This window comes from Barbatula barbatula (genome assembly GCF_947034865.1).
Source record: "Barbatula barbatula genome assembly, chromosome: 2".
NCBI lineage: Eukaryota > Metazoa > Chordata > Actinopteri > Cypriniformes > Nemacheilidae > Barbatula > Barbatula barbatula.
The window spans coordinates 29,564,567-29,582,489 of record NC_136767.1 but is presented as its reverse complement, the minus strand read 5'-3'; the positions used below and the strand labels follow the sequence as shown (position 1 = coordinate 29,582,489).

Below are 17,923 nucleotides of genomic sequence, written 5' to 3'. Positions count from 1 at the left end.
AGCACATTCAGTTCCTAGACCATCACTACTGGCACCAAGTACAGGGGCAGCTACACCTCACTGAAAGACAAACCTGCTACTTCGTTGTGTGGACCACAAAAGACCACGTCATTATACCCGTAGCCCGAGATGACGCTTGGATGTCAAACCTGCAGGTCCTGGAAAACTTCTTTAAAACCAAGATGCTTCCAAAGATGATGTGAGAAAAGTCATTTTATAATAAATATATAGTTTAGAAAGAGTCCCCGTTTTTAGAGAGTTGACTCAAATATGATTATCATAAAAATGTATGTAAGGTAATGTTATTTGGGATATAAGATGGTTATTGTTAATAGTTGGTGGGTGGAGTCTCCTGTTTGTGTTGTTGTGTAATCCATTTTGTTAAGATTAAAAAAAACATTTAAAAAAAGCTGAATAAAAAAGCTGTTGAATGATAAATACACAATGTTTACTCCCCTGTTGAAAAATGGTGAAAAATAAAAGATGTGAAATCAGAATTCAGCTGTCAATCTCAATATTATAGTGGTTCAGTTGTGCAGTAATATGCTGTAAAGCATTTTCTTATATATTATCATGCAGTTTGATGACCAGTCACAAACCAAATCATAGTTTTTCTCTAAAATATTCATAATAACTTTTAACCTTAAACCTTGATGGAAAATACACATAGTGTTATGCTTTAGCTGGCCACGTGACATGCGTGTGAATTTCAGCGCTCAAGTGTGAACGGATCACATGTGTTTGGTGTTTGTCTTTAGTTCTGTTGTGTTTTAAGAGTTGACTGAGGTTCTGTAAGACTGAACCTCTCTTCACATGTTCTACAACATGACCTTTGACCTCACACACATACACCGGTTTCATGGTGTCTTTACGTAACCTTAGTTTTTATCATCATTAATAATCTTCAGAGAAAGTAAAATAAAGGTCCCCATCACATGCTTTTAACCATGATTTTTCCAATAGTACACAATGCACCAAAAAACATGGTTCATTTCCGTAAGGTTTTAAAACATTTAGTCATTCTCTTTCATAAAAACAGACCAAAAGGCTTCAATGCATCATCGCGCACAACACACATTTCTGCACCACAGAATGAAAATGTCCCTTATGAACGTCACGTACCTCTGAACAACCTCAACAGAGACATACGGAGACAACAGAGCATTAAGGTTCTGAGCTTCCGCTGCTGTAGTAAAACTACATTTATCACAGATGTTTCACAATCTCTGTATCCGTTGCCATTTGGTTGGAGATGCATTTGTGCTTGTGTTCTGTATTTTTATTGTTATGTGATTCACTACTATGGTCCGTCATGACTCTTATATCGTCCGTGTGATGGTTTCCAGCGCTATCTAGTGGTGTAGCTCATGATGGGCTGCGGTAACGTGTCTGAATCTGAACGTTTCTAAAAACAAACACAACATATGTGCTCGCTGTAGTGAAATATTCCCTAAAGTGGTACAAATGTTCAACCAATGTGTCATCTACAATACTGTATATTGACTGCGCACGTACGAGGTGTTTATCACTGTAAACACTTAGCAACTCAAACATGCACTGAATTTTTACAGATACTGAAACTATGTCAGAGATGTATAAACATGTAAATAGAGTCTTGACGATATTTCCAAATATATGAATGATCAATATACACTACCCGTCCAAAAAAAGTCTTATGACCACATCACCCCTATTATGAAGGCCCTTCACTGGCTGCCCATCCAACACCGAAGAGTTTTTTAAATCCCTTTATATGTCTATAAGCCCCCAGTTATTTGTCAGAGCCGCTGCATTCCTACATGCCTCAGGAACTTGAATCTCCTTACGGTCCCCCAGTCCAGACTTAAATGCAGAGGAGACCGAGCATCTTCTGTAGCTGGCCCTATGCTTTGGAACACTAGAGGTCAGAGTGACCCCCTCTTTTTTCATTTTCATATCACGTCTAAAAACGTATTTATTCGATCTGGCCCACCATTAAGGATGTTGATTTTCAGTTTTTTTATTGTATTTGCTTTTATTGCTGTTTTTTAGTCTGAGGTCCAGACTGACTTTGGTCAGTCGTGTGCTCTATAAATAAATGAACTGATAGAAATATATGAGTATACTCTTTATGCACATTGAGAATGTTTAAAAACACGTTTAGAAAAACAAAGATAACGTTATTGTTAGATTGAAGATTTCATAAAGCTTTGCAGAATGAATGGAGTATATGAGGCACCTCACAGAAACATGCAGCGCAGTGGCAGATATCACGAGGATCAAACTGAACATCTGATGGCATTACACATGTGTTGTGTCATGATTCTGCTGCATCATGTCATGTTTCTCTTGGTTTAGTGGCAGGATCATGACATAACCTCATGTTAAATGTGGAGAGAGACAATTATTGTTCTTATGGCCTTCCATACTCTCTCCGGTCTCGTCATTGTTCCCATCCTCTTGTTACCTCGTTATTGATTATTGCCTACACCTGTTTCCCTCTTGATTTGCTCCCTTATTTAATGCCCTTGTGTCTTCTGTCTTGTGCTGGTTCATTGTGGTTTGTGTGGTGAGTTCACGTGTCTTGTTAGTTTAGTCTAGTGTAGTTTTGATGTTCATGTTCGTAGTTTATTTTAGTCTTGTTTTGTTATTGTACCCATGTTCTGTTCTTTTACCTCCACGTGGGTCTTTGTTTTATTATTTATTAAATATATGTTAACCCCTTACCCGCTGTCTGCACCTGGGTCCTCTCTCTGTGTCTCACCACTCGAGAATCATGACAGATGGGCTGCTTTACATGTTAAACTAGTGCTGTTAATTCAATCTGTTTATGTAGTTTAGAATATTGATATATTTGTTCAAAACTACCACCTATAATGTCATAAAAATACTTTAAGTAAACAAACAATAAATTCTTCTTCTAAAGCAAATGTTATAATGCGATTATTTCATTACCTCAGATTGAACTTTATGAAAGGTTTGTACAGCTCTGGTTGAAGTGATCACATTATAAATGTTTCAGAATGCTTGAGATGTGACGTAATCACTTATAAACACAGAGTTCTTGGCCTCCTGCACTTTTTCATCCGTCTCAAACATCTTATCAGATAAATCCTGCTGTTCAGAAGACACATAAGTGAAGTTTGTGAGATCTGTGTTCTGACTGTCCCATGTTCCTGTAGTGAGCTGGTGGGAGGACGTTACTGTGACTTTATGAGAAATGAACAGATGATTCAGATCCTCAGTGTCGGTCAGCCGTGTGTTCTGTATCATGGTGCTGTGATGGGCGTCTAAAACCTCAACATCACACCAATGACACTCCTCTATACTGAATGTACGGATCTTTTCACTCGCCTTGAAAAAAACAACAACATGGCAACAGTGACATTGAAGCTTAGAAATAACAAGCATGAGTTACATTAAAATATGTTTATAGTTATGAATTACGTCATAAAGATCTTCATCCAGGTCCAGCGCTTTTATGTGCAGAAATCTGAATTCTTCATGAATTTCTCTCAGTCTGGAAAAGATGAAACATTGAAACGTCAACATGATGAAGAGAAGAAAACAATAGTAAGTGCTGCATTCAATCGCAGGACATGTGATGATATTCAAATTATGTTCTTTAAATATATTAGAAGACTCACTTTTTCTGGCAATAACACAGACAAATGCAACAGCCGACCAACACCAGGAGCGAAACTAAAATCTTAGCTGACAGCAGATAATCTGTTGACAGAAGAATTATCACACAAATATAGACATATTTACACTAAACCAGGAGTCTCATTTATCAACAGTGAGTAGAAAAGGTTTTATATTTTGTCCTACGAATGAAAATTACAATGTGCCTACGTACAAAAAAAACTGTATTTATCAAATTTGCTTGCGTGGTTCTTACGCACACCCGTAATGAATCATTGATGATAAATCCCACATGTTCTTAAAGTCCCAGTGAAATAAAAAATGACAATTTCAATTTTCCACAAAATATTGCAGCTTTTATAGTAAAAGGTTTATCAATGTGGGTCATTCTCTTTTAAAATTCATCATCTTTCATCATCATCGTTCAATATCAAAATGCACTTCCGTCCTGTAGTGACTATTCATCTTAAATGACGTATGTTAGACTGCTTGGGTGGAGCATCCGTTAACTCCTCCCCTTCCACTGTCAATCTGCTGCCATTTCCAAATGCAAAGGCGGTTTTTAAACATCCAATGAAATCGCAGAGAAAGATAAATGACGCAGACACTATTTTTCTTGTTTCTTGTGACAAAAATGTCAACATACGGAAGTAAAATGATCTCAACTTCTGGTTCACGGGGACTTAAAGCACCGTGCTCGTTCACGTTCATTTGCATTAGGAAACGGCTCCAATAAAGCTTATATGGTGATGACACCTCCCTTTATAAATCTCCATAACATGTTCTGTGCTCTCACCAAACAGATCAACTCGCTCTTTGAAAACTTTTTTGGCGCAATGCATGGTTTGCTCAGTTTGGTTTTTATTGTTTATTTCATAATATTTCATAATAATTCTCCAAAAAATAAAATGGTCGGAAAAGAAATCAAATAAGCAGTTATTTTGGTGGAATTGCAATGTTAATATGATTTTGGGCTTTATATCTGCGGAATGATGCAGGTGATAATTGTTAATGTAGTTTGTCTCGTGTCACACGAGACTTGAGATGAACGGTGTAGTTTAAAACTCAATATAGTCTGTCACCATTATAAACATTTTAAACCCAGACAGAATCTTTAAGTGTTCATCTGAAACCAGTTCATCAGATTGAATGTGATTTTTCTACAGGGGTTAAGCTCACAGTTTGTTCTGGTTGTGATGGTGGTGGAGGTCTCTGGTCCACAGCCCGCCGATGAACACGCAGACAGATGAAACGTGTACGACCGGTCTTCCTTAAGATCACTGAATGTAAAAGATTTACTGTGGGGTTTATTTATCATCTGTCTGTGAGAACCTGCGATAACACAAAACAGTAATATAACAACTTTGACAGCACAGTTGCATCAATCTTACCTATAAAGTTTCTATATATAATAGATCAGTTTATAAAGCTAAGAACATAACAGAAACTGGTTGAGTCATTTTGAACACTTACTCCGGGAAATATCACCATCTAACTCATCATGTACTGTAATCTCATATCCTGTGATGAATGCGGTGTGAGTCGGGTCGTCCTCATTGAAACTCCATCTTAGAGTCACAGAAGACCACGTTACGCTTGGATGAGGGTCCAGTGTGGGGCCCTGCGTGGGCTCTTCACCCGTCAGAAAGACAAATCACAGATTAATCTCTCGTTTATTTCTCCTGCAGAAATCCCTGAGATCAAATGGAGAGCAAACTTTTGTTAAGTCTCATCTGTGTCTCAGATATTTCTCTTGAAAAAAAGAGTCAGAATGTCTCTGTCATTAGAGTTTGAGAAGAGATGTCAAACTGAGCTCAGATTTGTCAAGTCTGTAACCCAAAGTCATTATTATTGAATATCTCAATATGAACTTAAACATTTCTCATCAGATTTACCCAAATCCAGATTTCATTCATTTTACACCTCTGAACTTTCTCTGGCCACCAAATAAAAAGCTTCTCTGAGGTCGCACATGTTGAGCAATGTTTCAGTGACATTTCTTAACACAATGTGTAGAGCAGGAAAAGGAGGATGTGTGTGTTTCTTACTTTGTTCTTCCAAGTATCCGATGAGTTTCTCGTGAGGTCTGTGTCCTTCTGCGTTACACCAGTAGACAGTAAAAGCGTATCTAACACCGGGTCTGAAATACTCTAGAAAAACAATCTTATTGTACAGTCATCTTGAACAATCATGGAAATTAATAAACATTTAACATGTGATTTCAATGACTTGTAGTTGTGATGCCAAACTTTTATTTTGTCTTTCTTGCGTGAAGTTTAAATAAGGAGAATTTAGATTTGATGGCGGCAGAGGAAAGACAAAAATCTTAAAGGATTTCAAATGTATATTGGAGTCTAAAAACAAACCTCAGGTAGAAAACAAAAGTTAGAAAGGGCAGATGGATGGTGCCAAGTTTGGTGGAGACAGTTTGAAGAATCAAAAGATTTACGGTCATTTTACGGTACAAAAATGTCTGTAGACGTTGACAGAATGTTGAGATTGTGTTGTGACTTGTGTCGTGATGGTGTTCGTACGGATGTGTACTATGAGACATCACATGAAAACACATCTAACCTGCTTCGAGTGATAAGTAAGTCTGGTTAACCGGGACTTTTCTCCACTGTAAGGAGCAAGCGACTCCCAGCATGCACCACTCTACGATGTAGTCGCACGTGGAGGCCGATCTCCTCGTCCAGTAGAGCTGAAATCCCTCTGCGTTACCCACAATCCTCTTCTCATTCATCACAGCCTCTGCAGGAACAGCATGTTTGGGATGCACAAAATGAACTACAGATTGTACCTTAAACGCTGTATGATAACGTAAAGAAAGAAACGTATGTTTACCTGTATACGCTGAAGGAATAGTTATCTGTGATGGTACAGATAAACCCGTCTGAGAGACCGCCCGCACCGTGAGGTCACACACGTGGACATCAACGGGTAAATCCACACGTGTCTGTGTGACATTGATGCACTTATCGCTCTGTGGATCTGTGTGGTTTTCACAAACCTCATAGGCCTCAATAGACACTTCTGGATGGCTTTGGACCTGAGAAACATGAAGTTGAGTGCGTGATAATGTCAGTGTATGTTGGGTTCAAAGGTTAAGAAACAGAAACATACAGTGCGCCAGAGAAGTGTGACGGTGCGAACCGGACCGTTTCTGATTTTCCTCCACACGTCCACCGTCACCAAAGGCCCTGTCCAGAAACTAGATTTACATGCTTGTGTAAAACATACAGCGCTGGTTCTTGAAGCGATGAGGTCATCATGTCGGAGGTCGGGTCAAGGTTTCACAATCTGGGATATTGTTTGGGTCGTTCAAGTTAACACATCAGTGGTTTTGATCCGTTTATGAACAGTAATAAAAGTAATGCCGAGTCAATATTATAAATGATAGAGACTCAGTGTTAATAATGTTTTTATTTCTGCTTTTTCAAATGTGTTTATAATGTTTTGGTCGTTTGAATGTCAATTCCATTCATATTTGTCTCTACAGGGCATCTTACAATTGTTATAAGTGGTGTGTTTCTATCATATTGTGACTCTAGGATTATATATTGTATTGAATTGTGAGCGGAGTGTATTTTTACAGACCTAAGTAACAGTGCTTCATGACTTCTACCTGTAAGAAAGGCTCTGGAAGGTGTCCATCGGCCCCAGTCATTGTCCTGTGTGGCGCAGCGACCCCTAGCGGTGTATCTCACGCTGGGCTGCAGTTTCTGTATCTCGAATGTGAAATGCTGAAGCGAATCTGAACCTTTCATCTGTAACTCCTGTTGGTACAGAACAAAGAACACATCATTGGACCGCTGACACTGGACGTTACTAGAGACGTACAAAACAAACGGGGGGAAAAAGGTTCATTTTTGCTCTGAGGTTTGGTTTTCACAAGAGGTTTCACACGCTCAGCCGAACAGGAAACTGCTTCCTGTCGTAATTTTGATGAGAATGATATGACGGTCAACACACGATGAGATGTTTTACCTGTGTCATCCCTCCTGGCTCCACTTCAATCTGACAAGTAATGGAGAGACCTTTAAAGCTTCCGTTCAACTGTAAGTCCATCACAGCATCCAACACACCGGCCGTCACTTCAGAACGCTCAGGGAATGGAAAAACTGGAACACATTTATATTCATAAATTATATTTTTTGATACCTTTGATACTTCTCATATGAATAGAAACCTGCGTTCTTTCAAACTATCAAGCTAAACATGTTCCTTGATAAGAAACGAGGAGATTCATTCAACTGAGAAAAGCTGTGAAAACATCATTCTTTTACATTTTACATACACTGTGACTGTGAATAATATTATATTGTGTATGTCGGGGAGACTTTCCTGTATCTCAGAGGTCAGAGCATGGTGCTAAAGGTCATGGGTTCATCCCACGGATTGCACGTCCTCAGAAACACATGTATAGTATCATGCAATGTAAGTGGCTTTGGATAAAAGCGTCTGCCAAATGCATAAATGTAAATGTGATGTAAACGACAAGGGACGGTTACTGCACGGTTTATTCCTCCGGTCAGGAATGAGCTGGTGTATGATGCTCATGGTTTGTTACTCTTTACTTTATAGAGTCAATTGAACTCTTCACACACGAACAAAAAAACTGAGTTCAGTTCAGTGCGCACAAGTATTTCAGTACATTTTCAGTATCTTGTTCTTTTATTTAAAATATTTTGCCAGTTTCACTTTTTAAAGACCCTGTTTGTTCACAAATAAAATAAAGAAATATCAAAATGATGTTATACAATAGTTTTATTACATATTAATGAATGTTGCAACCGTCCCCTGTTATGGGTCAGTTGACTTTGTATAAAGTGTATAAAGTGTGCGTATATTATCCTACATACACATGTTACAGAAGTGTAGGCGGATAGCTGACAGATGTGGGTTTAACAAATGATCGGCTTTCTACTAAAAACAGTCTCATAGAAACTGAAGGAAATACAAACACGTCCCCGGTCCGATGTGTATCACAATATCCACATTTCATGAATTTATAAGAATATCAGTGCCGGATCATGAACAGTTTGGATGAAGTTAAAATCATATTCACCTGTGTCTGTGATGTTGAATATGTAGTGTTCACTCTCTCGCCCCAAACTGTTTGTGACACATAAAGTGATGCTGTAAGTGACCTGCTGTTGGATGACTGGAAAACTGCAGGAGACCAGAAGATGACTGTTCTCCAGACTACACGTGACAACCTCAGAGTCCCTGTTCTCAAAAACAAAGTCATAGATAATAACCATTATTGGACTGAAGCTCGAGCAGCATTAAGGTTGTGGGGTTGATTCACACACGTACTGATGAATATATAACTTACTCAGTCGTCACTTTAGGTAAAAGCGTTTGCCAAGTGCATACATGTAAAAGACTAACTCGAAATGATTCATTTTACAGCCTTGCACGCTCTTTTAAATGATTCATATCTATCATGATGAAAAACAACAGATAACTGGATCAGGGTGCGTTTCGTCTTTGCTAGAATGTGTTTTTGTGAACCGTGATGAAATCTGAGTCACCTGATAAGTAATCTGTACTTCCTTTTGCGGCTTCCGCCGAGGTTTGGAGCTCTGCGTACTTTCCATGTGCAGGTGATGTTTCTCATGTCTGTGGTCTCACATCGAATACGATGAGGTTTCTCAGGAGGGACTAAAGAAGGAAATAAAAGTCAAGTGAAGTGTTTCGTAAATGCAGTGAGCACAAAAGTTACTGCACATTCAGTGACACTTCAAAACGCATGAATGCTGTTGCATTAGATAAGAAATTATTAAACCAGTTGTTAAAAAAAGTGAAGACAAAACCTTTCTTACTGTAAAGGTAATGGTTAGATGTTAACGTGTCTACATATATTTAGGCGTTTACGAGGAATAATATCATTTTTATATGATTTATTTAAAAAGGTACTTACAGGTGACAAAGTTCAAAGCGACCCCAGAACTCTCTTTACTGCAGTTAAAACTGACACCGTACAGGTTTGTGGCGTTGATGTTTTCCACTCGAATGGCTTTGACCCGTGAGCTTATGTTGATGACTTTGTATTGGGTTTTGTTGAAAAAGATATCCGTGATGTGAGCATCTTCTGAATAAACACAGCAGAACAGCAAAGTGGATCCTTCTTTCAGCACCTGGTGCTTTGGATACATCTTGACATCTCGAGACAAGTTCTCATCCCCTACAACACAAGCCAATAGAAAAGAACTACTGTAGGATAAACCACAGACATGAACTCATCACATCTTTTTAATATCTCAATTCTTTCTCATTGATGTGAATAGGATTTAATGGAAAGCAAATGGAAAATGTTGCTTAAAACTCATCTGCATCTCATATGTTTCTCCTGAGAAAATCTCACAAATGTCTCCATCAGAAGAGATCTCAATAATGTCTCAAACTGAGCTCAATAGTACTATTGAAGTTTTACTAAACTGACTCTCAATAGGCCTGTTAGGAGCTCAAGGTGTATCTGATAGCTCACGGGATCATTGTGTGATTCTAACAATCTAAAAAGACAACCAGCTTAGTTTTGTGTGAGGCGGGTCGACAAAAAAAGCTTATTCATCCCTGACAGTTGAGAGGCTCACAACAGACATGAACCATGTAAATGACAAAAAGAAGAAGTTCATATCCTACAACGTTACATCAGAAGTCAAATATGGTTTAGTGCTAAAAAAGTCTGGTTTGTTTGAACCCTTTGGGTAAAATATGGTTTATGGACATTTACATTTAGCCGACGCTTTTATCCAAAGCGACTTACAGACGGGTAAACAACGGAAGCAATTGGAACAAAATAAGGAAAACAAAAAGCACAAGTGCAATATAAAAGCTGGTCTCGCCTACCACAGTATACAGAGAAAAGACAGAAGTATTATTGTTTTTGTTTTAAAGAGTAAAAAAGAGATTGAAGTCAGAACTGATCGGTCAGGTGTTGGTGGAAGAGAATCTACAGATCTTGTAGCAGCGGGCAGATCCGATCCAGAGAAGGTACGTGAGAGAGATTAGAAAATGAACATTGAAAATGTCTGTATTTGACCCAAACTCGGTTTGAAACAACCCAACCTTTTTTTAAGCGTATTAATAATACTAAAAATATATTATTTATATACAATATATACAAAAACATATCAAATGTAGTTAACACGGATTCCATTTCAAACACCATTATGAACCATCAGTTGTTTACCATTAAAACCAGAACAACATTTCTTAATGTAATATGTGTTTTATTCCTGTAGGATTCAATGGTGTTGATAGGTTCTCATCCACCCAATAAAATCCCACCAATAGAACACAACACACTACCAGTAGAGACCCCCAGATACCATTAAAGCTTCCTTTAAAACCAATACAGCTCTCACTGTGAACATTTTTTTCAGCTGGGATGTGACGCACATTATTATCAGCACAGAAAACTGATTTTAAATTCCCCACCATAGTGAGTTTTCCATGCGCTCCAGGATCCAAGTGTTGAGTTATCAGAGATGCGTCTTATTCTCACAGAATGATCTGTGCAGTTCAGCGGTATCTGTGACGTCCAGATCACTGTGTCAGCAACAGCATTCAATGACATCTGTCAATGCACAGAAAATCATTACTGTCCATACGAATAAAAACACAAAACTCTGTGTCAGGAGGCAGTGGGACGGTTAAACTCACTCTGTCGATAGTTTCCATGTTTTTTGTGCGACCAACTTGTATTTTATACGTCTGATTTCTATGTTCTTCACTCGTCTTCATCTCCAGTCTCCACATGTCCAAAGCCCGAAGTTTGATGATGTTCGGCACAGTGATGTCATCTACAAGAATATCATCGAAATATGTAACATAAATAATGCTTTACATCGCTAGTCCTGGGTGCTTTACATATTTAGTGTGAATGTAAACATTAATACAAACAATGTTTGAAGAAAAGCAACTTGACAACAGAACTAAAATGAGTATTTTTTAAGCAGAATGGACATAAGAAAAACAAATGATATAAAACAGCAATAAATTCATCTGACCTGAAGAATCACATCTCTTAACATGTTGAAAGATGATGATGAACATAAGTATGTTTGTCCAAGAGTAAATCATCTCGGTGGATGTACAAGACCTCATGTTGGATTCATCTCTGCTCTTCTGTTCAATGTGTCACTTTCTCCGCCTCCTGCTGTCTGCTCTTTACATTAAAGCCATAATGCCTGTGGAATCACATTGATATCACTTTGTATGAGTCAGAAAGTGTTTCAATGATGTTTATTGTTTGGTGTTGAATGTTATTATATTCTGGTGTCGATCATTGATATGCTTTTAAACTCAACGCTATTATATGGATCCTTTATATAAACGAAGAGCTCCATCCACCGGTCATTAATGGAAATGCGTTTGAAGAATATTAATACATCATCCATTAAACTCATGAAAATACCAACAAACAACCCACAGATCTCACGAATGAACAAAGTTAAAGGTTTACATTTTACCTTAATTATTAAATCAATTATTTGATCATTCATAATGTATCTAATTGTTTAATTATACGTTTAGATTTGAATGTGTCACTAAATATGTTTGAATAAAAAACATAGTTTATAAAACTAAATACATAAAACATGTAAATACTTATTAGGTAAATTCGGCGAAATAGCAAAGGCTCATAAACATGCTCATCCCATTCTTCTGTTATGTACTCGATACTGGTGACACAAACATTATAAATTGTTATTATTATTTTTGTTTGTCTGTATTGAATTTTTTAACTTAACTTTAAACGCTTTATTTTCTTTAACCTTTATTTTGATGTCGGAAGAAACGTCAATGGCGTCGGTCACGTGATTTTCGGCGCCATGTTTGAATATGCGCATGCGCGACCAATTTGAGCTTCATCGCTTAACGTCAAAAGTGTGTCTGGTTAAACTGAAAGTGGCCATTATAAGAGACATTACAGATACTTAGCCGATTGCAGAGACTTTAGTATGACCCGGGTCAGATAACATCCTCCCAGAACACCTTAGCAACGCCTTAGCAACACTCTGCAGGTGCGGGCGGATTATTGTAGGGGTTTCTATTAATAACACAATAAATGATGATCATATTTATTAATAAACTTTTTTAGTACCAAACCAGCGATTCTCTCCAGTTAACTAAAGCCTCACATCTTCCACCTGTTTTTTTAACAGGGCCTAAAACACTCTTAGCTGTTATAAATACACTTGTAGCCCACTGCTTCTTAGGGCTTATTGCAAAGAAGCGGTTATTCCATATGCTTAGCAAGGTTTCATGAAATAAAGTAAATAAGTGATATTTAGGCTATGTAATGCAGCCAGCATTTATTAATCTGGATATTTTATAACAGCTCATAACACTCTGCTCAGCCAATCAGAATAAAGGACCAGAACTGACCGTTTTATCATTTTGTTTTAGAAGCCCCTAATGGACAAAACACTGGACACAGTTCCCCCCAAAATTTATCTCATATTGGGAATAGCCTTCGTTCAATCTAGACTGTTTTACAAAAACTTTTCAAGTGTGCATCTTGTAACAAATCAATGGCTCTGGTATATTTTAAGATATATTATTTTAAGGTAAGGTTTGTCATGTGTATCTATATGATTGTGTGTGTTAGACTTTGGTTCTCTTGTTCTTTGTGTCAGAACACATTACATGTTTCCTAACCATGTGTTCACATCTATCACCATCTATAACCAAGTCAACACTCACACACACACACACACACACACACACACACACACACACACACACACACACGACACAGGACAATTCTGAAAATAGACTCAATGTCATGAAACCTGAGGAAAAACACCCCAAAAGAAATTATGTAAAGTTGTTTTTGTTTTACAGAAAACTGAATCAAATTGTATACGGTATACGACTTAATGATCTGTATGTGAAATAAAACATCTAAACAACGGAAACAGGAAGTGCTTTGGTACTAGTGTTGTTTACGTCTTGTGAAATGCTCTATAGGAATGAAGAAGCTGTTTTTTGGTTGGAGGGGGCTTTGCGTTTTTAATAATAAAGTATATTTCAAAACGGTAAAGAAAAACTTGTTCTATTAAAAGCAACTTCATCTCTTTAAGTGGAATGACCTTTAGTGATAACACGTCATCAAAATGATTGTGGATTGAAGGAGAAATGCAGCTCATGTTTGTGTTCAGTCATTCTGTTTGTTCAACCATCATATTTAGAGAACAGATGTGACCCATTGATCTAAACACACACGGCTCTGAGAGGATATTGATTTGTTGACCTCTTTTAGTGGATTTATTTGCATTTTGGATTCTTTTCTCCCGCAGAAGTATTGTGGATGATGCACGATTGTAAATTAAATGCGTTTCTTTGACTGTAAACAACACTATTATCATGACCATCAGAGAGCATTTCAGGATTTATTGCTGTGAGACTGTCAGATTGTAAGTCAGCGTAGTATGACGTATCCAACACGAGGAAAGTGAATATGCCTTTATGGGAAAAGGACTCAAGTAACAGTTTTAAAGTTGCTGATGTACTTCATGTACAGTGTTATTTGAAGCACGGTGAAGTGAACAGTATAAATGATTATAGTGATGGTAATGGCAGGGTGCAGGTCTTTTAGCGTGCCGATATGACTACAGGTAGGAATTCTGGTCCATAGCCTTTGACTTCAATAATCAAATGTAATCTTTTAGCCTTTATCTTGTTCAGATGTCGTGTGTGGGATGGGTTCTCCTCCGCAGTAGATATTTCTCATTTGATAGGAAACATCTACTGGTTTAAACTTTTGCTTTACCTTTTCAGGAGTGACATGCCAAGTCTGTTCGCCGTTGAACATGGTGAACCTCAGGACTTCTCGCCCGAGGCTTTATAATATCTGCTGTGAGAGTTTGAGACAGGAATGAGTTTGTCTAGTGTTGAATGAGATAAGAGACGGACAGAGATAACACTTTCATCAGGAGACAAGATGACTTTGAAGAAAAGAGTCTAATGTGGGCCAATCTGAATCTAGGAGTTGCTCTCAGTTCATGCACATCTCAGCTTCCATCGGAGTTATTTCTTTGTGATTTGATGACAGAACAGTGATATTGAGTATAGATTGTGAAAATCAGTGATGAATCAGATTCTGTGTCTTTTGATTGTCATGTCATGAGTGTTTGTAGGTAAAGCTGGTACAGAACACGCACTTGTGTCTCTTTTGCACTCTTCTGTGAAATAACCTCAAAAACTAGCGAGACGTTTGTAATGTTTCTAAACTCACACGCTATGTCTGGTCTCTTCTGTGCACCGGAAACAACAACTTTTTCTGCCACGATATGGCACGACACGGATAATTCACAACACGGCAACAATGAGAACACTGCTTTTCTGTCTGATGTAATCCACAGATATCTGTGTAATGATGTTTTATTGGATTCTTGGACTTGTGGTTTTTGGAACAGCATTAAATGGTCAGAATGAATAAGTGCCATCATTTTCCTTTTTTACAGAATACACGGTTTCACTTTTTTGTAACTACGTCACATGTTCGATGGTACAATAGCTTGATCCTGAACAATGAGAAAGGGATTTGTTGAGATACAACATGGCTTTTGAAACACTTTAAACTTGAGAACCGCTTTGCATTGCCTGATGGGTCATTTTTGTTATTTCCATGGTGTTGATGGAGAACTTTTATTAAAAGCCCATAAATGTGATCTATAGTTATTTGTTCTGTAACAAAGGGGCTAAATTTAGCCATTTAGTGAATAACTGTTGTAAAGAAATCACACTGTACAAGTTCAATCCAATGAGTTAAATTAAAACAAATATGTGTTTAACAGCCATCTGTGTCCGGGAGTGATAACATACATCCAAACTGTGTTTAAAGACATTTTCAATTTGTTATATTTATTTATTATATTGTTGAGAAGCAGATTTACAGGAAACATATATGAGAGAACCGTATGCATAAAATTAAAAATACAAAAATGTAACTAAATATGTTTAATATATGAAGAGTTTCATTCATAACTTTCATTCACAAATTTCAAACATGTATTTTTTTATTATTGTGCATTCCAATGAATATCATTCAAACTGCAGTTGGTTTGTTAAGCCATAATAAATAAAGAGATTCAGCCAACTACACAATAAAACAATAAAAACACAACAATAATGAAAAACAATGAGTTTTCTCATTATGAAACCAAACTCATCGTAGATACATATATTGCACATAAAACACATTTTTGCTCTCTAAGGATTTACCATAAACTAGTATATTATTAGCCGACCAACGTTACCATAGTTACCAGCTGTCACCCGTTTGTCGCTTCATAAGCCTTCGTGCGGGTAAAGTAATTCCACATCATAATAGCAAACGTGAACTAAAACATCATAACTCGAAAACCATAAAAATAAACACTTAGTTTTACAGCGTCTATGAAAAAAACAACCCCTGTTTCTTTAAGAGCTCGTGACTCGCGCTTGTTACATTTCGTTATGACGTCATCAGAGGCATTTATATAGACGCGCTGAGCTTCGACTCTTCAGTTCTTAGCAGCGCTCGAGACGAGATCTCTACTGGTGACAAATGGTGTGTGACAGCACGTTCAACCGTTGCATCGCTGGTTCGAGGAGAAAAGGAAAATCATCCTGGTGTATGAAAATCCATCCACGAGCTTGAAGAAACACCTAAAGAACAGCGGGGGATTTCTGCATGAAGCGGAAGCACGTCTCTTATTAAAGCAGGCAGCTGTAGGTGTAAAACACACCCTGGACCACAGCGTTTTTCACCAGCAGATCTGGTCCAGAAAATTCTATATAGACAAGAGGACAAAGCTGCTCAAATTAAACCTCTTTGGCCGTAAGGAATTCCTCCCCTCCCTCGAAGAAATCCGCGCATTCAAGGGTAAGTGTGAAACAAAGTTTTGAACATCATGTACATCACATCCAAGCTTAGTGCTGCAACAATAACACTGTTGGAATTGACTGTGGGTTGGGTGCCATGACATATCCAATAGATATTCTCTAATCCAACAAGAGACTGATATCTCACTGTTGGCTGTCGGGCTAAACTGTGAAAATCTCTTAACTATGTTAACAGGTCGAGACATCGAGCTCGGCCACATGGAGGCCGAGAGACTCGATGCAGAAACATTAACAGTTTGGTGTCTTGGCAAACTGGCCTATGAAATGATGCATGGGCACGAGCCCTATAAAACCAAGAAGGGGAAAAAGACCAAGACACTAGACCTGGACTCCAGTTTATCCAGAGGTGAGAAACATACATGACAACATTAATGTGCCACATGAAGAGAACATGAGACGCATAACTAATGATCTTTTGTAAATTCTTTCACAGAGTGCCGTGATTTCCTCACCAAGTGCCTGAAGAAAAATCCAGTGTGCAGAATGGATCTGCAGGAGATGATGGCACACGAGTGGATGAATGAAGTACAGGAAGGTAAAGAAATATTGGGAGTGTAATATACAGTTTAACATTCAACCAGTGGCGGCTGGTGAAAAATATTTTAGGTGGGGCTGTTTGTGTGTGTGTGTGGGCATCTGGGGGGATCCTCGCTCTATAGCACTAATTAATAAAATCACAAATGTGAAAAAAAGTAGATAGATATGTCTAATAATGACAATTCAGAATACAAAAATGTGCAAACAAACACAAATACATATAGGCTATAGAATACAGAAACAGAATTTCTGTTACTGCTTACCTCTATTGCCAGATGCTGTTGCGTTTCTTCTCCCATTGCCCTCCGTCTCTTCGGGGGTGGTTCCTGTACGGGTCCCCTATACTCCTCATCCTCAACTAGAGAAGGAACGGAGTCCCTGATCCAAAATAAGTTTCACAAGTCACTGTCCACCCTGAAATTACTGTATCAGAAACCAACTTGCTGGAGATATAAACATAATTTTAATAAATCTGTATTAAAATATGTGCTATTGTTGTGTTGGGCCTAGTCAATGTTATCTAGATTCATCACAAATAAATTCACTAGTCTAACATGGTGGCGAAATTGTAATATTTATGATAGGTTCTGTTGTGCTAAGCCATGTGGATTTATGTTTTTATTCTTTAGGCTGCATAAGCATGTTTTTAGCCAATATGCAAAATCATAGCCTACCTGATCACCTGTATGCTGTGAGTGAACCTCTGGGTGATCCCTGCGATGAAGACAGAGTCTATGTTCCTCTTCTGCAGATGGTTAAACAGCATGTCTACATGTGGCATGATTTTGTGGAATAACGCCAGGATGAAACAGAAAACCTCATCTTCCAACATTCTCATACAACCCCCGGCCTCTCTCTT

At 38.0% G+C, this 17,923-nt stretch overlaps 1 protein-coding gene across 1 annotated transcript; it reads right to left on the bottom strand.

Annotated features, from left to right (window-relative positions):
- Positions 1–1,348: 1,348 nt before the first annotated feature.
- On the bottom strand, positions 1,349–11,391 carry LOC306903024 (leukemia inhibitory factor receptor-like; the record flags this gene model as incomplete). Its single annotated transcript, XM_079471943.1, has 17 exons — positions 1,349–1,405; positions 3,037–3,333; positions 3,427–3,499; positions 3,627–3,708; positions 4,804–4,956; positions 5,098–5,256; positions 5,673–5,774; positions 6,199–6,375; positions 6,469–6,673; positions 6,748–6,824; positions 7,250–7,400; positions 7,612–7,745; positions 8,693–8,853; positions 9,162–9,291; positions 9,551–9,814; positions 11,071–11,209; positions 11,296–11,391. The coding sequence occupies 17 exons, from the start codon at positions 11,389–11,391 to the stop codon at positions 1,349–1,351; spliced, it is 2,457 nt and encodes an 818-aa protein (XP_079328069.1).
- Between the last annotated feature and the right edge of the window lie 6,532 nt (positions 11,392–17,923).